At 35.3% G+C, this 27,570-nt stretch overlaps 2 protein-coding genes across 2 annotated transcripts in view; both read left to right on the plus strand.

The window, feature by feature from the left end:
• LOC112512190 (myosin-9) overlaps positions 1-14,102 on the plus strand; it is a 39,148-nt gene extending 25,046 nt beyond the window's left edge. Inside the window, exons 26-34 of the mRNA XM_025118056.1 lie at positions 2,850-2,940; positions 3,592-3,647; positions 6,032-6,172; positions 7,009-7,158; positions 7,820-7,930; positions 8,486-8,635; positions 12,523-12,662; positions 13,485-13,738; positions 14,050-14,102. Of these exons, the coding sequence (XP_024973824.1) occupies positions 2,850-2,940; positions 3,592-3,647; positions 6,032-6,172; positions 7,009-7,158; positions 7,820-7,930; positions 8,486-8,635; positions 12,523-12,662; positions 13,485-13,738; positions 14,050-14,102 (1,146 nt within the window). The remainder of the gene's footprint in view (positions 1-2,849; positions 2,941-3,591; positions 3,648-6,031; positions 6,173-7,008; positions 7,159-7,819; positions 7,931-8,485; positions 8,636-12,522; positions 12,663-13,484; positions 13,739-14,049) is intronic.
• A 10,446-nt stretch (positions 14,103-24,548) lies between these two features.
• Positions 24,549-25,208, plus strand: LOC112512192 (transcriptional regulator SUPERMAN-like). The gene has a single exon (XM_025118057.1). It carries the CDS (start codon positions 24,549-24,551, stop codon positions 25,206-25,208), a length of 660 nt encoding a protein of 219 aa, XP_024973825.1.
• Positions 25,209-27,570: the final 2,362 nt, after the last annotated feature.

Raw genomic sequence — 27,570 nt, forward strand, 5'->3', positions numbered from 1 at the left:
TCAACTGAGCAGATTGCTGATATTTTCACGAAGCCGTTTTCGACTCCTAGATTTCTATTCTTATGATCCAAGCTACACGACGTTACTTAACTTGTGAGGGCGTGTTAGACTGAATGTACTTGAGTGTAGTTAGTATAATGTAGAGGGCACTCCTATGTACTTAGTATCTCTATATATAGAGACCTATTGTAATTAGGTTAAACACGAAATCAATGCACAAAAAAACCCTTTTGGTTTATCTCTTGCTAAGGAACATGAGTCTACGTTGGAGGTACCTGATGAAGTTTCATCTATTTTGAAAGAATCCCTAGTTTTTGTGGAGGACGGTGAGAAGATTGGAGGTGTAATTTCCGAAGTGAAAAATCTCCCCGTAATGTTGGCTTAATATAAAATTTCTCATCTCTCCCTTCCCCTTGGTTTATATCTGTTAAAACTCTTCCAGGTTTTTGTGTCTAATTCATTCCTCAGTATTTATTTAGTGATCTTATATCTAGCTCAATCACTAGCATTTCAAATAGTTGAGCACTTGATGCAAACCTCTTTAGGATAGGTTAGGTGTCAGAAGAAGTGATTTGTTGCCATCTTTAAGTGATTGAGGGAATTTATTCTCTTCCATTTCAATTAAGATTACAAGACATTATATACTTTATGAATACCTGTATTGTATTAGGGAGCTTTACTTTATATTACTAGGAAGCAAAACCCTAATTAACTAACAATATCTAACACTCCTCAAGTTGAAACATATATGTTAATCATGTTCAATTTGTTACAAATAAAATCTATTTGAGATTTTAGTGACGGTCCCGTTTGACTGGTTTGCTTTTGACCTGGTCATATTTTTATACAACGCGTGCGGCATGGGGTAGTATGATGGATGAGAATCATGATGCACACATTAGGACTCTTGGGTTTTAGGCACTTGTCTTTGGTGTTGTCGAACACACACCTTTGTAAATCAAGTATGAGTTGGGACCGTCGGAATAACAACATTTGGTGCCAGCACTGGGAGACGTAAGACTGGACATCAGAAGATTCAAAAGGGTTAGGAACTGGATTTGCTGACTTTGAAACATTGCTAGTAGGTTTGACAAAGAAGGGACTGGACTCATTGAAGGTGACATTGATGTTAAAATATCTACGAAGGGTTGAACTATAACAACTATAGCCTTTTTGGACACTCGAATACTTAAGGAACACACACTTGATAAAACGTGCTACAAGTTTATTATGTTCTGAGCGACGGTCATGAACATAAGATACACATCCACATATTTTTTTAAAGAGTGTCTAATAGAATGAAAAAATGTGTCTTGGCAAAATATCGTGGTGCATTATAATGAATCAATACAATAGGAGCCATGTTTGCTGTTTTTTCGTTCGACAATGCCATTTTGTTCGTGTGTATATGCACATGAAGATTCATGTATAATATCATGCTTAGACAACTAGTGAAATCAGAAGAGAATTTTTGCATTATCAGATCCAATTTTTTTTTAATGGAATTGGGTTTTGACAAAAACATACAAGTCATAAAAGAGAGAAAATATTTCAGTACGTGATTTAAGTAAGAAAACTCATGTTGCACGAGAAAATTCATCAACAAGCTTAATAAAATATTTAAAACCATTTGTAGAAGTAATAGGACACAGTCCCATACATCCGAGTGAATTAGCTCCAATAAGCTCTTGACTAGATTAGACTTGCTAGGGGGATAGGAATAACCAGTATGCTTAGCTAGCCAAGTAACATGACTCACATGTTAACTCGTGAACAGACGGAAGATCTAATTCAAGAATCAGAAAAGTAAGAAGTTTAAAACTTTGTATTACATATCCAGTCCAACCAGTATTTTTGGTGTTTTTGCTTGAGCTGTAACAGATGAAAGTGTCATATACGGTTCTCGGAGAGGGGATCACATCAAATCTATAAAGTCTATGATTGGTTTGAAGAATGTCTCGAGATTCTGGCTATTGTGGATGATATAACTAGTAAATATATTCCACCCCATGTAAACATATTTTATTGTCTATGGGGAATTACGCTTGCTTGTTTTTCTAGTACAAGTGGCTACAAGATTTGCTATGACCTTTTACTATCATCCGACCGTTATAGATGCTTTTGCTTCTATTCAATATATAACGACTGATGCTAATTTTGGGTGGCCTAGCTGAAAGTAAGCCTCCTAATACTGTAATCACAAAGATGTGTTGCTGAAGATCACAAGCAATAAAGACCTTGAGGCTTAAAGCATGCGCCAATCAAAAGGTTCGTTCCCAGTTCAGGGATTGTATCTGACCAGGTGCGGTGGCTCTGGCGACAATTCCCACAGCAGCAACAGGGCTTAGTTTGGCGGCAGCGGTGCTTGGAAGGGCGACAGGATTGGCGACAGTGGCTAGGTTTCCAGCAGGCTCTGGCGGCTTGTGCCGACGGCTGCTAGGGTTCTGGTGGATATCCGGCAATGGCTAGGATCAGGCACCTGAAGATGGCTTTGATACCGTGTAACTAGTTGAGGGAATTTTGCATTTCAGTATAAGATTACAGTACATTATATACTAAATGATAACCAATGTTAGGGAACTCTACTTTAGATTACTAGAAAGAAAAACCTTAATTAACCAACGATATCCAACACCATCAATAGACTAGTTAATCACATGGTTACGTGATCATCAATGGAAATGTAGATGCTTAAAATAATTTGGTCCAAGATTAACCTTGAACACCCAAATACATACTACCTGTATGGCTGTAACTGCTAGTGTGGATTGTAATTTTGATTGCTTTAACAAACATGAAAAGACATTGTGTTTGTACCATCAGAAATATAAAATTACCTTATCATGCAGACTGAATTGGAAGACGCATTGCTCGCCAAGGAACGTGAGTCTGCAACGGAAGCATCTGATGAAGCTTTGTTTAATGTGAACATGCAGAAATGTAAAACACTAAACTATATACCAAAATTACTGGCAAGAACTGTAAGATTAGAAAATTTTGAGGAGACATTTATGGGAATTTCGATATTGTCAGGTGAGAAGATCAAGACTTATTTAGGTGCCATATTTGCTTCATAGAAGAACCTCAACGTCGAGTAAATTAACAACTTAGTTATGTTGATCTTTTTCTACCAAGAAGCATTTGTGGGTGCTAAAAATGTTGTTTTAATTCTTTGGTTGGCTTATTAGCCACATTGACTGACTAGAGATTCTGAATAGTTACTTCTTGTTGGACAAAAGTCTTTTTCCTAAAGAAACTGAGGAAAGTGGGGTGGGATTTTCTTTGTAGTACCATTCTGTAATTTGCAATTTGATCCATGCATGACTTCATATTTCCATCAATAGACTCGTTTATTAAATGGTCAGGTAATCAATTTGGCATAAAATAATGGGGTCTGAGTTTAATCTCAAATTCCTGAATACATACTACTTGTTTGACTGTTGCCACTAATGTGGACCGTAATTGTGATTGATTTAACAAACATTGAAAAAATATATCGTGTTTGTATCATAAGAAATATAAATTACTTTGTCATGCAGACTGAATTGGAAGATGGAGTGCTTGCCAAGGAAAACAAGTCTATAGCCGAAGCATTTGATATTAATAGAAAGCTTGACAATTTAATCACAGAAGTGGAAAACCTCAAGGTAATGTTGTTGTTTTATAGAAAAATTCTCCTGGCTTCTCCCCACCCCTTGGTTTTTATGTTAAAATGATGCATATGCACCACATTGTGGTTGTTGAAGTTGGCTTACTTCAAACTATCTTAGGGCCTGTTTGTTAGTAGCTTAACGAGCTTAATAGGACTCACAGCTTATTCGGTCAGCTATACATGTCTGTTTGGTAGTGGCTTAATGATATTGAAAGTGGCTTATTCAATAAGCTTCTAGGGGGAGCTTTATGCAGAAAGACAAGTTTTTCCAAACCTGTCCTTCCCAGTGTTAAAAAACATGCTCATTCCATCTATGAAAAAACCCTCCCAAACAAAAACCTTTCCGATCTATACAGACAGATTATTGCACACAGACAATCAGACATCTTTATCCATACAGGACTTGATGGAAAACCAACCAAACAGCCCCTTAGTGTGATAGCTTCTGGTGCTTCTATTCCCAATGACGTCTATTGTGGTTGAACATACAATATTATCAGTACATGGACATTCAGAAATGTAAGTACTGAACCACATGCCAAAATTACAGATAAGGACCGCAGGACCAACAAAAAGTTAGGAGACATATTGGGGAATCTAAACAACGAGGGAAGAGCATAGGTGGCAAAATCTGTAGGTCGGGTGGCTTGGTCATTGATCAATACAGGTTTGGGTCAAAACAAGTAAATTTATACAGGCGGTCAAACCGGGTCGGGTTGACTCACTGACATTTTCTATCCATTTTCTAATTTCATAAACACTTTATATATTACATGTAATTAGAAAAAATTACATTAAAATGATAATCCAATTTTTTTAATAAAGTACTTTAGGAGGTTGTAAACATTATAGTATACTTTGAGTGACTTCTAAACCGGTTGACCCGTTTGTTTTTGCCGAAGCATTATCAATAAAATATAATTCAAATTGACTTGTTTTTAGATAAATGGGTTGAAATTGCCACCTCCAATGAGGAGATTAAGATTCATCTTGGTGGCATGTGCTTTAGAGAGAATGTCTTCACATTGAGTAAATGAATGTCATATCTGTATTAATCTTTTTCCACCAAGAAGCAATTGTCGGCACAATGCATGCCATCTTAATTCTTTGGTTGACTTTTTAGCCATAGAGACTGACTGTAACAACTTGTCCCACATGGATAGAAAATAGGACTCGTGAGCTCCTTATAAGCCTCAAGTTGTTGGCTAGCAATAACTTCCCCCATGATTTTAAGTTGGATTTGAAGTTATTGGGCCAGTCTGTTGCTTTGGGCTTTGGGGTGTTACAATGGCTGGAATGGTTATTTCTCTTTAGACAAGGGTTTTTATCTAAAGGAACTGAAATTATATAGACTTTTTGGAATAGTTGCATGATTCTACGTAAATGAGAGGGTGCAGTTTTTTAAAACAATACTTACTTTAATTGATAATTTGGATTGATGTATGACAAATTTCCACTTTTTTGGCACATCTATAAAATAATGATTTCCATCATACGGTTTATTAACTATTTTTACCTTTTGCTGGTGCTCTTATTTCCTGCCTGGGGAAGGAGGGGGCAGGGGGAAGACAACATGTTGGTTAAGATTAGTGATAATGTTAAAAGTAATTACAGAGTAAAAGGATTTTCTTTTCTTGTATTTACTTGAATAACTAAAGGAGGAAAGTATATACAATCAAATCTTTATGATTTGATTTGATTTATGATCTCGATTTCCAATCTGTCAATAGATAACTTGACATATTTTATTATTTTTTAGTTTTTATATTAATGATGTGTAAGGGGACTATGGAAATAGATCATTCTTGAGAGAAACTGTATGATTGTTACAGAACACTTGAGCTGATTTTTCTTCCAGTTATAACTTGGAATAGGAGTAAAATTGATCACATCTGCTCACTTAATTTTCAAATGTGTAGAATGTGAGGCAATGAGTAGACCATATCAATGATGCTTTTTGAACAAAGAAGCTGAGAAAAGAGAGTATTCTTTGTTCATGGTATCAGAGCAAAGGTTTGCTACTCTAGGGACTCGGCACTCTATCTATCCCCACATTGACACTCTGGGACAATCTGTGTCCATCCAGCCTCTATTGGAAGGGACGTGTTGGAGTGATCGGCCTAGACTTGGACCATTTCTCCTGTATATATGTTGGAACCTCCCCTTTCTCCTCAAGGGCTCTTTTGGAGAGTGATATGAGGGTTCCACATATTCTCACACTTTTACTATATTACAATATAATTTTGGATGTTTTTTCCAATAATTAAATTGGTTCTAACATGGTTAACTCACCTGCTTGATGAACTATGTGGTGGTGTTTTCCTTTGATTCTCTCTGTGTTTCTCTATCTTCCTCTCCTAATAGACTAATTGCATGCAGGCTTTATTAGAATCAGAGAGACAACGGGCTGATGCACTTGAAAAGAAGTACAGTGAAGCCTTGGAAACAATTGAAAGTATGCGTCTAAAGTTGGAGGAAACAGAAAGAAGTGTACTTCAACTTCAAGAAGCAGAAAGAAGGGTACTTCAACTTCAAGATTATGATTGCTTTTGTTTGGTCCACTATAAAATAGTGGCAAATATGTACGCTATAGAGAAAATTTATTGCAAGTACAATTGTGTGATATGATGAAGGCAAGCTAGCAATATATCAAAGCACATGAGAAGTGAGTGAGACATAATAAACATGTAAATCATTCTTCGATTCATCTTAAGTAACGGTGTTCTAGTGAGAGGAAACAAATACTCATTTGAAGATGTTATACCCCTGAGGGTTAGCAAGTCATTTTAGTAAGCTGGGTAGACAAAGTACAAGTAGCTAATGCCTGAATGGTACAAGTTGGTAATGCATGGATCTAGTATAAATAGGTGTGAGGTCTAGGAGAAGGTATTCTGTTTTGTAAACCTTTGGACGGGAGTCTGTGGAGAGAATGGCCTCTCGAAAGCCAGTGAACCCTTTGTTAACCTTTTGATTGTGAGTAATACAACCAGAATGTTGCATTGATTTTACTGCATTGATTTGGGGTACATTAGAAGATTCAAAGTTGTTTGCAAGGATGAAGCCTTCTCAATAAGCTAGTCACAGAAAGAAACTTTCAGTTCATAAGCATGCAGTATATGCTCTCTTGAATGGATGTAAAAGCAATGTAAGATGGCATAACAATAGATAGCATTGAATCTTAGTCTTCAACCAAGCCCAACTCTCAAGTGAATGTGGTTTTCTAACATATTTTCTTTCTTTTCTGTGCACAACCAATGTTGCATCATATCTTTCGTATGTAAATTTGATTGCATTAACAAACATGAAAAGGCATTGCATTCATATCATCACAAATATGAAGTTACGTTATCATGTAGACTGAATTGAATGAGGCATTGCTTTCCAAGGAACGTGATTCTGCAACGGATGCATCTGACAAAGCTTTATCTGTTATGAAAGATGCCCCAGTTTTGGTGGAGGACACTGGAAAGATTGAAAATTTGACCACAGAGGTGGAAAATCTTAAGGTAATTTATTGCGTTTAATGTGACATATATCCACCAGAGGGTAGGAGTTCCATTGATCAGATCTACTTACTTAATTTTCAAAAGAATGGTTTGAAAGTAAGACAATGGTTTGAGAAAAAATTATACTTGCCAAAATTAGAGGTAAGGTATGAAGTATTTGCCAAAATTTGAACGGGTGTTAATAGGGTCAGGTTTAGGGGAAAAGCGCAAAAATTGAAAAATTGAGAACACCCCGGTAACCATTCATCTAGACGGTATGCACACGGTATGCACATGTGCATACAAGTAATATGTAAGCAATTTGTCCTGCATGCACATGTGCACAACATCCGTACGTGCATAACAACCAAGAAACAACTTCAATTACTTATATGCACATGCATACCGTCCAGATGAATGGTTACACTGGTGCTCCTCAAATTTTCATTTTTTGGGGGATTTTTCCCTGAACCTCCCTTGGTGTTAATATGTTCATCTCACCTGCTCAGTGAACTATGTTTTGGTGTACTCTACTGAGAAAGATGTTTGATTTATTTTGCTTCTTTAGACCGTGAATGTAGGATTATCTGATCTGCAATCGTTTCTCCAACATTCTCTTTTTCTTCTCTCTCTTCCTCTATTGATCCGTAAATTGCCATCTTATATGCATATTGGTATGCAGGGTTTATTAGAATTAGAGACACAACGAGCTGATGAATCTGAAAAGAAGTATGCTGAAGCCCTGGAATCAATCAAAATTTTGCGTCTTAAGTTGGAAGAAAATGAAAGAAGGGTACTTCAACTTCAAGACTATGAGACAGTGACAGATATGTACACAGTAGGATAGATTTATTGCAAGTAACTATGAGTTGTGTGATATGATGAAGGCAAACTAGCATTATAATAAAAACACATGGGAAAGGGGATATAAGAAGCATGAGGATCGATCTTGATCCACCTTAACTAATGGTGTTCCAGTGAGAGGGAAAGACATTCTCTTTGGGACCAAATCGAATAACATTTATGAAGTTGAAGCTTCCGAATAAGGTAGTTGAGAAAGAAATATTTTGCTCATAAGAATCTTGCAGGTGAGCGAGAATCTTGAAGAGTGAAAGAGTTGGTTTTTAGGAAAATAAGGCTCAAGTAATGTCAGTAGATTTGTTTATCTCATGGTTATGTAATTATCAAATTCACATAAATTATCTGAGGCCGAATTTAGCATCAAATTTCTGAAGACATATTACCTTTCAGAATGTTATCACTAGTGTGGATTTGTAATTTTTTATGTTTTATTAGACATGAAAGACGTGAATCAGTCATGACGAACATAAATCACCTTATCTTGCAGGCTGAATCGAAAGACACAATGCTTGACAAGGTACATGAGTCCGCAATGGAAGCATCTGATGAAGCATTGTCTATTGTGGAAAGAGCCACTGTTTCAGTGGAGGATACTGAAAAGATTGAAAGTTTAACTGCAGAAGTGGACAACTTGAAGGTAGTGTTAATCTCATATAAACTCTACTCTCTCCCCACCCTGGATTCGTATACGTTACAATGATGCATTTCTACTACAATTACAGTTTACTTTGACAGAGTGAGGTTCAGGGGAAAACCCCCAAAAAATGTGCATAACTAGAAAAATTACTTGCAAATTACTTATATGGAGATGTGCATACCGTACAGATGAACAATTACTAGGGTGTTCCTTAGATTTTCATTTTTTGTGGTTTTCCCCTGAACCTGACCCTACTTTGACAATATCTTAGTGTTATAGCTACTGGTGGTGATCTAAGTTCGAAGCACGGGTTCTACCTGTATTCAATAAATGTTCAAATTTATCAACTTCTGGACATGCAGAAATCTAAAATACTAAACTATATACCAGAATCAGTGAGAAGAACTGCAAGATAAAGAAAATTAGGAGACACTGGTTATTTATGTGTAGTCCCTTGGTTAATACATCTGCTATTTGTTTTATGGATGGTGGATATAGCCGACATATTATCCCATCATCTAGCTTCTCTTTGGTGAAATGCTTATCAACTTTTATATGTTTTGTTCTATGATGTTGAACTCGATTATGAGCAATCGAGTAGTAACATTCTTATTAGAGTTTTCTAATAGACCTTTGTAGGTACTCAAGAATTCTTATAGTCTATGTCTCTTCCCCGAATCCCAGTGGTGGGATCATTAACAACTCCTCTTCCAAACCACCGTTGAGAAAACATTATTGACATCTTGTTGGTGCAAAGATCAATCAGAATTTAGTACAAGTAACGATAAAAGTCTAATAAAGTTTAATTTAGGTACAGAAGCTCAAGGTTCCTGATGATCAATCCTATAAGTCTGATTGAACCCTCAACCACCAATCTAACTTTGTATTTCTCGCCAACCTCATTAGGAAACGTGTTATGAATGAACATGTTCACTCGACGGAAAATGAAGACAATATGGCACCAGCCTCCAAACGTTTCGTTGATCGAAGTGACTAGAGAAATCATTTTTTTGCATTTTTTTGTGGCTAGTTGTGGCATACAAAGGAAAATTGTTGGAAGCTCCATGGGAAGCCGACTCTGAAACAATTAAAAGGTGGTTGAAAATTTAATCTGCTTGTCTTACACAAGACCGGATATTGCTTTTGTTGTAGTCTGATAAGCCCAATTACTTTTTTGCGTCTTGAAATTATGGGCCGAACATACCTCGAAGTTAACATGTATATTATCGTTAACAAAATTGAACTGGTACTGCAAAGGCTCTTAGCTGTCTCATGACTGGAAGTAACTTCACTGAAGTAGTTTAAAAAAGCGTTCAATTCATGCTAGCATGCTTAATTCATCGTCCCTGAGTTTCTGTCCTAAACTTCAGTGTGAACCAAAAAACTAATATTATTAGAATCCTTAGATAGTTTACAAACAAATAAAAGACTGTAAGAGCCTGTTTGTTAGCAGCTTAATGAGATTAATTGGATTCACGACTTATTTGGTCAACTATACATAACCTTTTGGTAGTGGATTAATGATATGTAGAAAGTGAATTATTCAGTAAGCTTCTAGGGCTGAGCTTTATGCAGAGCCAAGTTTTTTCCAAACCTGTCCCTCCCAATTAAAAAGCATGCTCCTTCCATATATGAAGAAACCCTCCCAAACAAAAACCTCCACAATCTATCCAGACAGATTAATTCACACCAATAACTTTATCCATACAGGACTTTATGGAATACCAACCAAACAGTCCCTAAGCTAATTTAGGACATGAAGAATCGAGTTAAGATTGATTTTCTCATCCAATTTCATTTCCTTTTCCCGGTGAGAAACTACTGTTGGTGATTATAATTTTTTCATTGCCTGCACAAGAAGTGTATGATCAAATAGATGGGAAGAACTAGTCATATAGTCAGAAGCTTCAGAATTTATGTTCCATAGAGGATTTTACTCATGGGAGAACTTTTGGTTTTCTACCTGTTTGTGCCAAGGAACCAATAGAAAGAATTTGTCTGTAACAATGTCACGAGTTGATTAGTTTGGTCTTTGTTGAAAGAATTTGAAGTGGCTTCATTTGCACCAGGAGAAACACCGTTATTCTCCTCGCCTTGCTTTCTGTTTCCCGATTTAGCAGGTCTTACAAGTGTAGCATGACTTGTTGCAGAAATCAAACCAAAAACCTGAGGGTTATCATCAGTCTTGCGCAGATAGTTTACAGCCTTGAAGACAGAAGCATCAATTAACAAAGCCGAATTTTCAATTGACTCTCCACTGGTTCTTTTCTGAGCGCAACACCTCATTTGTTTTATTCTGTTCTAACTTCAGCAAGAACTCTCTGAGAGATTGGAAGGGGGTGTCTGCCAATGCTTCTTCCACGCACTTGATCAAAATCGACAGAGTCCTGTAAGGAACTTGTAAATTTGGTTGTCTTTTATAGTTTTCTTGTAATGATTGGAATCACCAGTAGACTTCCATTTGTGCATTTGGATCACTTCCTTGCCGAATCTCACTAGTTTCAAGGTCGACTTAAAAACTTGAGATTGATTGCGCAAATCATAGTACATCTGCCTTACATGATCCCAGTCTGTCGTTGTGACACATATAGTTAGAACTGATGTCCTCTTTCATAGAATTGACTAGCCATGGAATTATTTGGGTCTGTTTGTTAGCAGCTTAATGGGACTCGCAACTTATTCAGTCAGCTATACATACTCTTTGGTAGTGGCTTATTCATTAAGCTTCTAGGAGGGAGCTTTAGGCAGAAAGCCGGGTTTTTCCCAGACCTGCCCCTTCCTATTAAAAAACACGCTCCTTCCATATATGAAGAAAACCTAAAAAAAACCTTCTCAATCTATATAGACAGATTAATCCACACACACAACTTTATCCATACAGGACTTGATGGAAAACCAACCAAACAGCTCCTTAGCATCCTATGTAGCACGAGGGATCACCTTCTGCTCAAGTTTTCTTGTCCCCGGCAATATACCCTATGTTGTCCAATTTGCAGATATACATCTCGATTGATTGGGACCAACAAAGGAAGTTATCACCATTTAGAAATTAGGTGCTTTTTCATGGGGATGACAATGGTTGGTCTTAATTGACTTGAGCATGACTTCAGACATGCAGCAGAGAGATGAGAGGACCAGGTCTATGACTAGAGAAACACGTTATGGAGAGAGATTTAGATACCAACTTAGAAACTAGATGAAAGAATGTATCTTACTACTGCAGAAACGGGTTCAGTGTTCTTTATTTGATGAAAGAATGACACAGTACTCGAAATGATTCTAGATTCAAGGCTGAATCAGGGTCTGTTTGTTTGCAGCTTAATGAACCTAATAGGACCGGCAGCTTATTCAGTCAGCTATAAGTGACTGTTTGGTAGTGGCTTAATGATATGGGAAAAAGAATATTGAAAATAAAATGTCTTCCTCTTGTGGCAAAAGCCATTGATTTATTATGTTATAGGAATTTACAACTATGTTACGAAAAGAATCCTTTTCTTTTTCTATATATAGAAWATAAAAATCTGGATATTTATCCAACTCATCTCATTATTCTTTAATAGAAGACTTATTCAGTAAGCTTCAAGGAGGGAGCTTTATGCAGACAGCCAAGTTAGACCTGCCAGTTAAAAGTCACTCTCCTTAATTCTATGAAAATACTCTCCAAAACAAAAATCTTCCCAATCTATACAGACAGATTAATCCACACGGACAACTTTATCCATACATGACTTAATGGAAAACCAACCAAACAACCACTCAGTCAGAAATATAATCCTCAAAATCATTCTAGAATCAAAGCATGATCAATCTAGGAATCTTTTTTAACCATGTCTCCAACGTTATTCAGTTCTGTAAATTATCCACCTTATGTACTTATTTGCATGCAGGGTTTATTAGAATCAGAGAGACAAAGAGCTGATGAATGTGAAAAGAAGTACACTGAAGCCCTGGAATCAAGCGAAATTAAGCAGCTGAAGTTGGAAGAAACTGAAAGAAGGGTACTTCAACTTCAGGAAGCTTTGAATAGGTAATATTACTGCAGCATCCATCACAAAGAGATTCTTTGGTTGGTCTTGAGGACTTGTGGCTTTCTGTCTGTATGACGTAATCCTCACTTTGCCTTTTAATAATTTTATTTAAAAAGCGCCGAGAAAAAGCGCGCTAGTTAGTTTTGGTTCATCAATGATACATGCACATGCTTTAAATTTATGAACCGATAGTGCTTAGTTATGCCTAGTCAAGCTATTCTTCTCAAATTTATAGATACAATGCCAAGTTTGCCTGCATTAAGGTGCATATAATGATCCTATATTCTTTTGTTTCTTAGGTTTGACAAGGACCATCTATTGAACTCCATAGTAAAGCCTCAAAATTTCACATCCTTAGTTTTTTAAAATGTAGGTCCCATACAATTATTCCAAGACTTTTGGGATTCTAGAAATAACATTTTTCTTTTTTATATTACTACATAGCATTAAATGTAACATTCACCTTACGCTAGCTTTACTCACCATCTTTAAAAGTGTAATAGTACCTGGGTTCTAGGATGGTGTACACTTCTATTTTATTTTTGTCATGCAAAATATACATCTTCTGCAGCCTGTTTGATAGCTAGTTGGGTTGTTAAGTAGGAAGATGTGAGATGAATAGCTAAAGGAAAAAGGTTAGCTAAACGAAGTTAAGGACATGGGAGAGAGAAAGGAGGGTTAGGATGAGATGAACTAATTCAGATCCTTTTCATTACCCTATATATGGATGCATTGAATACCCTGAAAAAGTTTATTGTAAGTAGAGATTGAATGTCTGATATGTCATTTAACTAATGCCACATGTATCTAGTGTGCCTCAGGATGATATACAGCATGTCAGACCAATTTTCGGAGCTAAAAAGTATGTTGTATGCTTCATCCAGTTCGAGTGTAACTTCAGGATTCATTGTTAGAGATGCTTTTGGCGATGCTACATCTACCTCTTCCGATATTACATCCACCGATTCTGATTTCACTTTCCCAGCTCCCAATTCTACTCCAGAGACAGTCTCTCCTCTCAGTCCTGGTGCTTTTCAGATGATAGTTCAGGATCTTTCTGTGGCTGGAAAACCAGGTCAGTCTAGTTTCTATCGAGTTTTCTAGTTTGCGCTTAAACTTTTTTTTCAATCGTACCAGTACGTTAACCACTAGCTTGCTAAGGACCGGGCATTATGACCCACAAAGGTGTGTCAATTCATTTGAATTGTCACTACTAGGAATGAGAACTTTTCATATTCGCCGAATCATATAGCCTATCTCTTTCCAATCATTCCTTGGTTACCACTAGTTTTGTTTCAAAGCTACGTGCCAGTTTTGTTTAATCAGGAAAACTCAAAAGAAACTGTATTATATATTTCTTTTTTTCTCGATGGTTGCTTTGTGCAGGATCTGAAAACTGGGAAAGTGACCGGGAGGGGGCCTTCGATGACTTCTTCTGATGGAACTTGCCTTTTCAATTTTCTTATACCTCATTTTCTTCTTAGATGAAATAGTTTGACTGAGTGTGGATTTTAGCATTACCTATAGGTATCTCTTCTGACTTCCCAAATATAGATCATTACTTCTATTGCATATAGAATTGGGTTTGCTAGGTTTTAGTTGATTCTCGTTGTATAGCTCACAATTTATTTAATTTTATGTTTAAAGTTTTTTGCAAGATTGCTTGACCTTTTGGACTTCATGCTTTATTTGTATTTATACATGATTCTGTGAAAAAGATGTACCATATGTTGTGTTAATTTATCTAAATTCCCATTGTTTTAAGGAACTCATACATGGCAGAAAATAGTCTGAACATGCCTGCTAACTAAAGTCGCAAGTATTACATCTAATTTGGGAGGATAATGAGCCTAAGGGTCGTAAATCGTTAGTTTTTCATAAACGGTGCACTATTCTAATAAATGGTGCTTCTTAGCAGTTAAGTTTTCTTGATTTATGTTGGGAGAAACTTTTGACATTGTGTGTTTGAAGTTGGCGACTGCTTCAAGTTAAATCCCACAAACAGGGCCTTCCACTACTAACTGGTTGGGGTAAGGGGCTGTTTGGTTGGTAGATTAATGTCTTATGGGTTGGGAAGATTTTTGTTTCGGAGGGGTTTCTCATAGATGGAAGGAGCGTCTTTCTAATTGAAGGGGCATGTTTAGAAAAAACTTGGCTTTCTGCATAAAGGTCCCCCTTAGAAGCTTACTGAATAAGCCACTTTCTATATCATTAAGCCCCTACCAAACAGTCATATATAGCTTACAGAATAAGCTGTGAGACCCATTAACCTCATTAGGCTGCTAACAAACAGTCCCGAAGGAGTGTTCACTCAAAATAGAGTCTTCCAATCATGCATGTTGATGTTTCAACTGGACTGTTCTATTGCATTGTCCAATGGAGGTTCCATATCGTATATGAGTTAATTCGCAGTCTGCTATTGGATTTCTAACATGAACCCATAAAGCTGAACATGGTCTTTTTCAATTTGTATGCCATGTTATTTCTGTTAGACTTGCTTTATGGTAGCTATTTGGTGTCCAAAGTTTTTGTTTGTCGTCATCTATTCTCTATAGTCCTTAGCATGAAATTTGGTTTTCGTTATAAGTCTACGTCCAAGGAAGAAAGATATATTGCCCCTCCCACACCAGTACCAGTAGAAGGCCCGCATAAAGCAGCAGCATCTGATTCACCTTCATCGGCTGTTATCTCCAGTCTCTGACCTTCGGTAAGACTCCAATTTGTAGTTTCTGATATACTCAACCCAAAAGTCATTTTGTCAGTTGTCACTCTTCCGTATCTTTGCTTCCTTCTTATTTGTCTTAATCCACCTTTAGATGGTTGCTTTTGGACCCGGATGAAGTTGTGGATAGATAGAAAAAAGAATAAGGAAAGGTTTGAAATAAGAATCAGTGTTTGGTTGGCTTTCCATCAAGTCCTATATGGATAAAGTTGTCTGTGTGGATTAATCTGTCTGTATAGATTGGGAAGGTTTTTGTTTGGGAGAGCTTTTTCATAGATGGAAGGAGCTGGTTTGAAAAAAACTTGGCTTTCTGCATAAAGCTCCCCCTTAGAAACTTACTAAATAAGCCACTTTCTCTATCATTAAGCCACTACCACACGGTCATGTATAGCTGACCGAATAAGTTGTGAGTCCCATTAAGCCTATTAAGCTGCTAACAAACAAGGCCCTAACTTGACGATCAAGTGGTATTGTTAGCTAATATTCTAAATGAGAATGTAGATCCATTTGCTCTATGGTTGATGCAAATTCCGCTAGTTACAAATTTATATCGTGGGGGTATTTACAAAATTACAATGGTACTTAAGAAATATATGATGCAAATAAATGATCGCATCATGCAAACTAGAGATCTCTGTGCTTTGTCGATGTGGAGAAAGAACAAAAAGAGCTTGATATCTAAGGTATTTTTATGCTATAGGAGTCTACTCTGAAGCATAGGTTTAATCTACTTCAAAACTAGTTGTCATCATATGAATGTGTTTTGGCATATCAGCTTACTGCAGTAGGGGCAAGTTCAAATGAGATCCGTAAATATTTTGAGAACCTGGGAACCAACTTTTCATGCTTTGTTCATGATGAATGTCGTGATAGATATTGATGATGAAAATTATTCACTTGTTGACCTTCACTTCACATCCTGATCCTTGTCTTAGCCCTCTCCTTCCATCGCGTACAGTAACTGGGAGTCCTATTACACCTAAGGCCAACTTCAATTCACCAAACCAAGGTTCAGCTCCTTGTTTAGGTTATTTYGTTGGTCGCCTGATTTTAATCCTAGATATGAATCCTTCAAAAAAAAGGCGGGGAAGGGCGTTGCAGATGTCCGGGACGTTCTCTTATTATACGATACCCTCGCCATGGATAATGAAAATACATGATATTCATGATGAAATAAATCATAATGAAAATACTTATTATTCATGATAAAAATGCGTGATATTCATGATGAAAATGCATGATAACATGAATAATGAAAATCATGAAATTCATGATTATTCAGGGTTATTCATCATGAGGTATTTGGCTCTCGGGTTCTCAAGATATCTATGGTTCTCATTTGATCTTTCTTCCACTGCAATTAGCCACATATATATATATATATATATATGCAAATATTAGTTATCTGAACGTGTATATAGATGGTTAAATTAATTCACGTGCAACACAACATAGTTTCTACAGTAGAAGCAGAAATGTGCACATACTTGGTGTTGTGAAATCCAGTGTAATGCAGAATGTGACCTTGAGCATTATATATAAATATGTTTTAACTTTACATGTTGGTATTTGGAAGTTGCATTGCTTCAGCATTTTGTAGTTCACCTTAGGAAAGTAGTTTTTGATAAGTGAATAGCATGGACAAGAGGGTAAATTGAGCTGAATTGACTTTAATCACATGATCATACTATCAAGAATCAGGGTATGGGATTTTCTTTTTGTCTATGATACTAGAACCCTCAATTCATTTATGTTATAAACAATGCTGCATTTACGATCTTTTGGTTGTAATTTTAGTCTATATTTGTGGGGAGGTAGAGGAAGATGCAAAGCATCTCATAAAAGCAGGGAGGCTTTAAGTGGAGAGTTGCCAACTTGCCATAGACGTGTTTTGTATTCCACTAAAACTGAAGGGCAAACCTTATAGGGTAGCCATCCAACCAGCTATGTTGTAGGGTCATAGTATTGTGCCACAAATAAGGTAGTTGAGAAGAAGTTGGAAGTTGTAGAAATGAGGATGCTTCGATGGACGTGTGTTCGGACTAGGTTAGACTGGATTCCGAACGCGGTTTTCTGGCCGGAGTTGGGAGTTGCTCCAATAACAAAATAAATTGGGAGAGTAGAAAGGTGATGGTTGAGAGGGTGAGGAGGACGTAGGATGAGCAATTGAGGTTGAACACGGCGGCATTGGACATTTCCGAGGACATGACCTCAGATAGGAGTACTTGGAGGTGGAGACGGAAAGCCAGGGTAGCAGACTAGGTATGGGAACCTGTAACTAGTGTAGTTCGGCTAGAGATGTGTTTTTGGCCGTACCTTTTCATATGTTTTCAATGTCCCCACTTGTACTTTTTCTTATTTCTCTCATGTTGGGTTCACCATATGTTAGATTTCATGCCTTCTACCTATTTGCTCACACTCTTGCACAATCAGGGGTCTTCACGAAAACAACCACTCTACTCTTTTGGGGTAGAGGTTAGGCATGCGTACATCCCCCGCCCCTACTCTCGAGCACGGTTTAGTGGGTCAGTTTGGTTTAGTTTATTGGGAGGAGAGGTATATGTATAGGTTATGCTCTCATTGAACAAGCTTCTCAGATTCGTTGATTACAAAAAATCCATGGACCATAACAACCAGAGATATATTAACATCCTTGATTCCTTGGCTTAATAAACTAAGATCAGCATTCAGTCACATCCAAGCATTCACTGAATAAAGAGATCGCTTTAGTGTCCGTTTGTTCCCAAACTTCTCTTAAACCAGTACCCAGAATGACTGCAAATGTAGACAAATTGTTGGATTAAGTATTTAGTGAAGATATTTAAGTGAACTCCTTATCTGCAATTGTACACAACATGTCATGATACATTTTTTCTCTCTAGATAAGGAGTTATCATGTAAGACTTTTTAAGTAGATAGATCGTCGAAAGGTGGAGATGGGTTCATACTCGATTTTCAAGAAAAAAGAAGCGTGTCTCTGAAGAATGTAATCATTAATCAAGGGTTTTTTTCATTCTCAGGAACCAATGTGAACACTGCAATCCCCATGCATTGGAACAGGAAGAGGAATGAAAATAAGCAGGAAGAATATTCATGGCCTTTCAGACGTCTAGGGTGCTTTTGGGGGGACAAATATGGTTACCGAAGTGTCGATAGGAGCAGATTCTTGATTGATCAACTAATTAGATAATCAGAGCAGTATCTAACTCGATTCAGACATGTATTATTGGAGTAAGCTGTACATGAGTGTTGGAATAGAATCAATTCTAGTGTCCGTTTTTTAGTTCCTTTTTGTGTACCAAATGATTTATCTATTTTTATAGAATCAGGATTACATTTATGCATTTGGCCACCATACGATTTTATTCCCCTTTTTCAGTTTTATTTTTAATTGGTTTTTTTAGAGAATAACTTTCTGACATTTTTTTTAAATACATGACCGTCTAACAGATTTTGAGGCATTCTTGTGTTTGGAAGCGGAGTTCTTAAATGTGTCATAATGTCATGCATTTAACAGCACTATCTTGCTTTTCTTTTCTTTCAGTTCAAAGTCACCATCATTCTTCTCCAATAATTATATAACATAAATCCTTCAAACCCTTGATCTTGGATCTAAAGGTTTCTTCTTGCAATTTTGTATTAGTTTATGTACCTTTTGCAATATTACAGTGCGAGAGGGAGGTTCAAGGGAAAACCCCCAAAAAATGAAAAGTTGAGGAACACCCCGGTAGCCACTCATCTAGACAGTATGCATATGTGCATACAAGTAATTGAAGCTATTTCTTGGTTTTTATGCACGCGTGCATGTTATGCACATGTGCATACCAGACAAATTACTTGTATGCACATGTGCATACTTCCTCAAATTTTTCATTTTTTTGCGGTTTTCCCTTGATCTTGACCCTACAGTGAATAACGGTGCGTTTGGTATGCAGGAGAGGAAAGAACAAAAAATTGTTGTCTCCACGTTTGGTGACTGGACTGGGTCAGGACAAGACTGAGCGGGACAAAAATGCATTTACAAAAATCAGGGAGATGAAACAAGATTGGTAAATTACTCAAGTATCCATGTCAAATTAAAACCTTGAACAATTCTTTCACCCGCTGACCTCACTCTTATCCATCCCGTCTCATCCTGTCCAGTACTCCTGTCTTGTCCGTCTTTATTTTATCAAATGTAGTTGACAAAATACTTTGCCCTGCAATTAGGAGTTAGGCATCAGGAGAAGATCACCAATTTATTGTTGAACAATGTCAGAGAACTGGAAATACAAAAGCTTATGTGGTAAGTTGAAAGATTTTCAAATTTATATGATTCATATACAAGTTTGTATATATGCTTTACAGATAGATACACGGTTATTTAACTAAATGACCTCCTGACAAGTGTTTTTTATATCCATGACCTTGTGACAGGTATCTAGGCATTCTTGTGTATGGAAGTGGTATTCTTTTGTTAAATAGTGACATTCTCAAACTTGTCAAAAGCCATGAATTTGAAGAAAACCTTTGAGAAGGTCATTTAACCAAAGGACCCGGTACGTGCATGAGTTCCAGCATGGCAGATCAATTTGGGATGACCTCAAACGCATGAGGCAAATTATCGAGTTCTCGGTTCTATTCTTATTGTTTTATGGGAACTTTCTATTAGCACTATGGGTTATTTAGGTGAATAACCTTCTGACACATGTTTTTAATGCATATGACCTTTTGTCATATTTTGAGGCATATTTGTGTTAAGAAGCATTCTTCTGTTAGGCAGAAATTCTTAAATTTGTCGGAAGATCATACGTTTAAACAAAATCTATCAGTTCTTCTATTAGACAGAGTCATTCTTAAATTTGTTAGAAGATCATGCATTAAACAAAATCTATCAGAAGGTTATTCTCCTAAATAACACTTTGCACTATAGTGGACATCTAAGTTCAAGGACATGCTTCTAGGATTTGTCCCACGTAGAGTGGGACAGGACATGACTAAGTGAAACGAAAATGTAGTTTTTTTGTCCCTAGGTGGAACAAAAATCAAGCAGATGGGATAGGATAGGTAAATTACAAAACTACCCATAATGTTAAATTAAAACCTTCCACAATTCTTTCACCTACCTACCTTATTCTTGCAAGTCCAATCCTGTCTTGTCCACGTACCAAATGCATCCAAAGAACTACATAGTCGAAAATGGGTAATTAACTCTATTTTTTTTCCTTCGTTCAAATCTGTAAAATCAGAATTTCGATCAAATCACACACCGCAATATACGAAGAATTTCTTGGGAATCCTACAAGATCCGTTCGTTCTTAACTGGAATCAAAGAATTATTAGATCTGTTCCTCCCAAAATGGTAACTTTTTACGTTGCTATGACCAGTTCTTTTGGTTCCTAAATGTATTTTCTTTATTGATATAAAATCTGCCATCCTAGAGAAGGAAATGCCGAACTGGTGCAGTATCTTGGGATGACAACCATGGTACACATTGACTTCCTCCGGATGTAAGTTTCGGGGTTGTTTGGTTGGTTTTCCATCAAGTCCTGTATGGATAAAGTTGTCGATGTGGATTAATCTGTGTGTATAGAGTGAAAAGTTTTTTGTTAGGAGGGATTTTTCATAAATGGAAGGAGCATGTTCTTTAATTGGGTGGGGAAGATTTGGAAAAAAAAAACTTGGTTTTCTGCATAAAGCTCTTTCCTAGAAGCTTACTGAATAAGCCACTTCCTATATCATTAAGTCACTACCAAACAGTCATGTATAGTTGACCGAATAAGCTGTGAGTTCCATTAAGCTCATTATACATACTCATATACAGAGTTCTATTATTCTGGGCTACAAGATTATATCTAATTCCAAAAAATCCCAATGTTTTGTGGTGATTAATAGTATCAAGGTTTACAATAAGAATCATAAACTTATTTAACTCATAATTCAGTTACATAATCTCTGATTCCAACTTCTAAACATACCAAATAGTTAGTGGCCGTTAAGCGCTTACCGGATTTCACTTACCTTACCAGGTGAGCATGGCAAGAACCTAGAATCTTACTCGGTAAGTGAGCGAGAAGACTCTTGCCCGGTTAGCACTTGCCGGCTAAAAGACGCTTCCCAATAATCTATTTTGATGGCCTAGAATGTCACCCTATAAGGTAAGTGAAGGTGGTGAGTGACTTGCCGGTGAGCACTTACCCAATAAGCGGTTAGTAAACGATCTGATAATGTCTCTTTCTTTTATGCCTATCTATCTTATGTTTAGCACTTCCACCTTTGATACACTTTAAGCTCGTTTTGGATGTCAGAATATAGAGCTGAATGTGTTTGGTATGTTTGGTTTGATTTCAATGGACGTTGAGTGATTGAAGATTCTTTAAAAGGGTCATTGGCCCAATGGTACTCAGAGTTATTACTTGTAGATCCCAACTGTCTGGTGGAAGTAAGTATGAGTATTTACTGCATATAGCTGATTAAATATGTACTTAAAATAAATTCTGTCTGAACGATGATGTTCCAAGGTTGAAAGACATGTTCTTGGATAAAGCCATATTTGCTTCTTTTCACTTCGTTATATCTTAATTTTTAGTGTATATACATACAGGGTTGGGTTCACGTGAGACCAAGAGTTTTTCGTGAGACACGTAAGACCAATTTATGTTCATTGATAAACTTTATAAGCTAATGATCTAATGCTCTGAAGTTGCACGGTGGCAATTTTCTGATTATTGAAAAGTCTCGTGGCAATTTTGTGATTATGAATGTTCAGATTGTAGATCTAATCCAAGAGTTGAGAATTGGTCTTACGGGTCTCATGAAAAACACTTGGTCTCACATGATTTCAAGTCTATATACATATATATCCTAATTTAAATTGTTATATTGTTGACTCATTGTATAATAATAAAAAATATGTGTGTAATATAATTATATATATGATATACAAATTTATGGTCATAGACTCATGTATTGGAAAACGTTATAGTCTCATTGTTACTTCTAAGGCTTGAGATTTGACTTCTTCGTCATGCCTCACTTTTAATATATGGCAAAGCTTACAAACATAGGTTCAAAAAAGATTTCCCCATTCCTGCTATATGCATAATTATTTGTATTAAAATCAGGTTAAATCATTGAAAATGTAAAAAGTAAGTCTTGATGTTGATGTATATAAGGAATAAAATAATAGATAATTGTACATTTAGTAATACATAAGCRTGCATTTAGCTAATATACAATCATCATAAATTTTCACAGTGTGCTTTAATCAATATTTCTCTCAGTTTCTTTGAAATTTTGAATTTACCTCATCGGACAACATTTCCGACCATCAAAATAGATTGTTGGTAAGTGTGTTTTACTTGGTAAGTGTTTTTTTATTGGATACACGTATTTTTCTTACTTATCGAGTAAGATTTTTGGTCCTTGTTATGTCTCTTAATGGATAAGATTTATTGTATTTGTCATGCTCATTTGATAAGATATATGACACCCAATAAGTATTTACCTTTGTTAAATGGTCCCTTATTTATTTGCAACTCCTTATAACATCATCAGCAATTCAGCTTCGGCTAGTGATGCCTTAACACTTTTGTTTTAACTAAAGGTTATTTGCATTTCTTGTATAGTATTATATGTGATTGATTATATAATAAAAAATATTACTGTATTTTTGTAAAACAGAGGTGTTTGAATTTTGCTTATAATATATGTGGACTAATTAATCTATAATTGTGGGGTATCAAGATTTTAAGAATGAGATATAAAAAAAACACCACGAGTCTTCCATAAATAACACATTTTTTGACGAATAATTGGTGTAGCKTTTATGTTATAAAAGGTTAATTTTTATCAGGACCGTCCTTATGTTACTATAAATTTTTTTAGTATTTAATATGGCCACAAAAAGAATTTATCATTATATTAAGGGCCAAACGTGTATTAATTAATTATATTGGAAAAAAAATATGTAAAAAGTTAATTAGTTATTCATTTATAATATTGTTTATTGTTTTTGCAAATCTTATCTACTACTAAAATCTAAAATTACTTTGTCAAGAAAACATTGATATATTATTCATCATATCATTAAATTCATCACCCACTGACTCTTTTGTTTATTCCATTCGCATGAATTCTAATTTTGTATTAGAAGTAGTATGTTTCTTGTTATTGACTAAGAAAACTTCTATCTTTTTTGAGAAAAAAATCATCAATCATATGAGACGATCCAACTTATATTTATATTTAAGATTTCAAAACTACCCTTACTTTTTAATACATTATTGACTTCTTATTACCTAAAATTAAGTRCAAGTAATATTTTAATTTATCTGTAAAATAAGAATAAGATCTCAAACTATATCTAAGATTTTTAGAGATTTGAAACAAGTTCTCTAAAATAGAGAAAATGGTCTTTTGTTCTCTGCTTTGCTCCAAAAGATTCTCATTATTGTTTTTTAAAATAAAGAAAGCTTTTAAGTTTAAAGAATTCTCTAAAACTTGATGTATATATGGAGAGAGAAGTTATTTTTTATTTATTCCCACCAAATGAGATAGATATTTTAATATTAATTTTWTGAAGTGTATTAGGATAATAAATTTATAGAATATTTTAATAATATAATAATTATTGAAACCTCTAAAATAGAGAATTTAATAGAGTTAAATGTAATTTTTGAAAAGTCAGGGCCTAATTCATTAGAATGAATCTATATATTGGTTGTTTGCATTAATAAAAAGGACATGAATGACAACATTGTATTGGAAACATATATACCAAACATTGTCTGTTTTATCCCTAATTTACGGTTTTAAAACGTGTCCTATAAGAAGGTATTCAATCCCTTATCAATCAACATTTGTTTCCCAACTCTAATACCATTTTTAACATCGTTACATCGCCTGTCAATCGTACCAGATATTAGTACAGTCTGGTATTTGGGTTCCTACGGTTCCTGAATTCGGAGAATTAGCATAAAAACTAGACAAGACAAAAGTTGGATCATGGGTGTATCAAAAGAAGTCTCTTTTTTTTAGGGCATATTAGTTACACCATGACATCATCAACCTTTGTTTGAGTTTTTTTACCTTCACAATAAATCAAGCTTTCATATATACATACCTTTTCATTACATGTTAAGACCTCTCTCTCTACAAGTAGATCTTGTTGTGTAGTGTCAAATGGATCACAAGTTTAAAAGCAAATGGGAAAGGAACAACTACTTAATCTTTGATCATAAAGATTATAATGGTTATGATGAAATTTCATGGCGTCAAAGAAACTTCATGTGCAACTTTTGTAAGAAAGAGTACAAATCTGCACAAGCTCTTGGTGGTCACATGAATGTTCACAGAAGGGATAGGGCCAGACTCAGACTCTCTTCACCCTCTCATGATCATCCCCCAAACCCTACCCCTAACCCTAACCCTAACCCTAACCCTAACCCTAATTTCTCATTACCACCATCCTCGTCAATCCGGTGCTTACCCTACAAGACTTGCTACCATTCCTGTATTTTCCCTCTCTCTTCTTCACCATCTTCAACCACAAGCAAAGAAAGCAAACAAGAGACGTTGTTCCCACTCGTACCACATTCGAATTTGGCAAGAAATTTTCTTGGAGGTATGAAAAAGAACATCAATAATTACATGGAGGGGTCTGTGGCAAATGTTAATGGAGGTTTCCATGGGGATTCTTGTGTTGATCAAGAAAGTGAGTTTAGGGTTTGGAAGAAAAAAGAGACTTTTGGGGTGGAAATGGAGATGGGTTTGCTTAAWGATGGTAAGATCGGGATGGACTTGGATTTGGAACTTCGACTCGGCCGATCTGAATCCATTTGATCATATTCAGGGTTTATCATATCATTAGCTATTTAGGGTATGTTAAATTAATTTGGGTTTATCTTTGTTTTTCTTGTTCTTCATCATATGCATTTAGCTTGCATGATCCATCTGTTTGGTAGCCATGGGAATTAATGGAGGATATTGAAGTTATAAGTTTAATTAGTTACTTATTAAATAATGTTCCATCATAATCAAAAACGACCGATTCTCCCTCTATATTATGGGTTTATACATCCTGGTAAATATGAATGAGATGTGAGAATTTAGAACTTTACAAACCGTAGATAATGGTTTCCTTATGAGTATAATTTTCTAGCTAGCATATTATTCTAAAATCTTCTATAATTAACACATTAATTACCGCTATATATCTTTCCTACCTATATTTATATTATATTAGAAAGTATTTGATAAAAACTCTTAAAAACCATCTTTTATGCACGAATTACTGTTTATTGATGCATATTACTTATAATTCAAGATTACAAGTAAATTGTGCATAAGTACAACTTATTAAAACTCCATGTTTGAATTTGTATAACTAATTGTAGATAAACATAATCAAATACAGGATAAACATCTCATTTTTAAATCTAAAAAAWTTAAAATGTAATTTAGATAATCATTATTAAGTCTTGAATTAAAGAAATTACATAAAAATGATAACTTTTAAATAGTTAAATTTGATACTAATATTGATATAATTTTTTCAATTTTTTYATGATATTTTCAAATTTAWATTTTATTCAAAAATAAAAATATTATCGTTTTCTCWAAACAGTATCATATCCGAYAGAGACAASAAATAAAACGATACATTAAAGTCGAGAYATATCTCGTTGTATTGCACGAGTATTGTTCTAGTATTTATAAAACATTTAGGRGGTATTTGGGATTGCTTATTTGAAACAACTTATGTTTTTCTATAAAAACACTTATTAACTTATTATAAGTCAGAAATGTTTRACTAATTCTTCAAAAACTTCTTATTACCGGTTTGACACCGATATAAATTGTTTATCCAAACACTCAAAAGTGCTTRTTACCRGTGTCATACCGGAATAAGTCAATAAGTTGTTWTTATAAGCAATCYMAAACACCCTCTTACTTCATGYTCTTAAAAGATCTCTTAAAATTCAAATTTATAACTTATGCATACAACTTAAAACTTTACATTTGAACTCCATAAAAGTAATTAACTGATAATCAACCTATAAACACGTCATTATAAGACAAACATGCATGGAGCTTTACAAATATGGCAATTATAGTCTATATAAAGTTCAAACTTTTCCATTTTCGGTTTACAAATAAAACTTTATATCTCGTTGTATTGTATGAGTAACCGGACGCAGTAATGTCTCCCAGTTAAGTTTTGGAAATCAATTATTAAAGTATGTTTCACATTTTTATATACRAAATCAATCATTAACAAACTAATAAAATAAAAGGAAAAAGGAAAGTGGGTAATGATGATTGATGTCAGCATTGTATGCTTCTTGAGACAGACATAGCGACTCAATTATACAGACCAAAAACATTTCATGTAAACAGAAATTATGTAAATTCGTAGACCATTGATCATCGTCTAATCTAATTATGTGTGTGTGTATATATATATAGATATAGATATATATATAGAGAGAGAGAGAGAGAGATTCTTGAAATGATATGGATATTAAATTGAAAGGAAATTGAAGGTGAAAGGTGGATATAGAAGGTATGGGCTCAAATATATAAATAGGGTGAAGTTAAATGTTTGATAATGACAATTAAATTGAAGTTTTTGTGGGGTCTGTTTGTGTGTGTATTTCAGTGAAATTTAATGCTCAAAGTCTGATGTGCAGTGGCATGCCTTGAGTCAATGGAAGACTAGACTACGTAGCTAGGGAATAAGAAACATAAGTGTCTACGCATTGATATTGATATATACATACATACATACACTCTCTCTCTCTCTCTCTCTATATATATATATCTATATCTATATATATACACATACTGAGATCAAGATATGATGGCATATCTTTTTCATGGAAAAGAACAAGTTAAAGACTCTTCATGGGATGTTGTTGAAGGCATATTTATGTCAAACCCTCTGTCAACAAATTACATCATATCTGTCCCCCCCCTATCTATCTATATATACCCCTCCCTCTCTCTCTCTCTCTCTCTCTCTCTCTCTCTATATATATATATATATATATATATTTCATGCATATGTAAAAATAAGTCCCTTCCTATGATTCTAACCATCAAAAGTTCATCGACAATTTGATGCAACATTTCAAATATCAATCTTGATCATCATGGAGAGAGATATATAGACAAACAGACAATACACACATATAAACACAAA

Source organism: Cynara cardunculus (assembly GCF_001531365.2).
Source record: "Cynara cardunculus var. scolymus isolate 2C chromosome LG 5, CcrdV1, whole genome shotgun sequence".
NCBI lineage: Eukaryota > Viridiplantae > Streptophyta > Magnoliopsida > Asterales > Asteraceae > Cynara > Cynara cardunculus.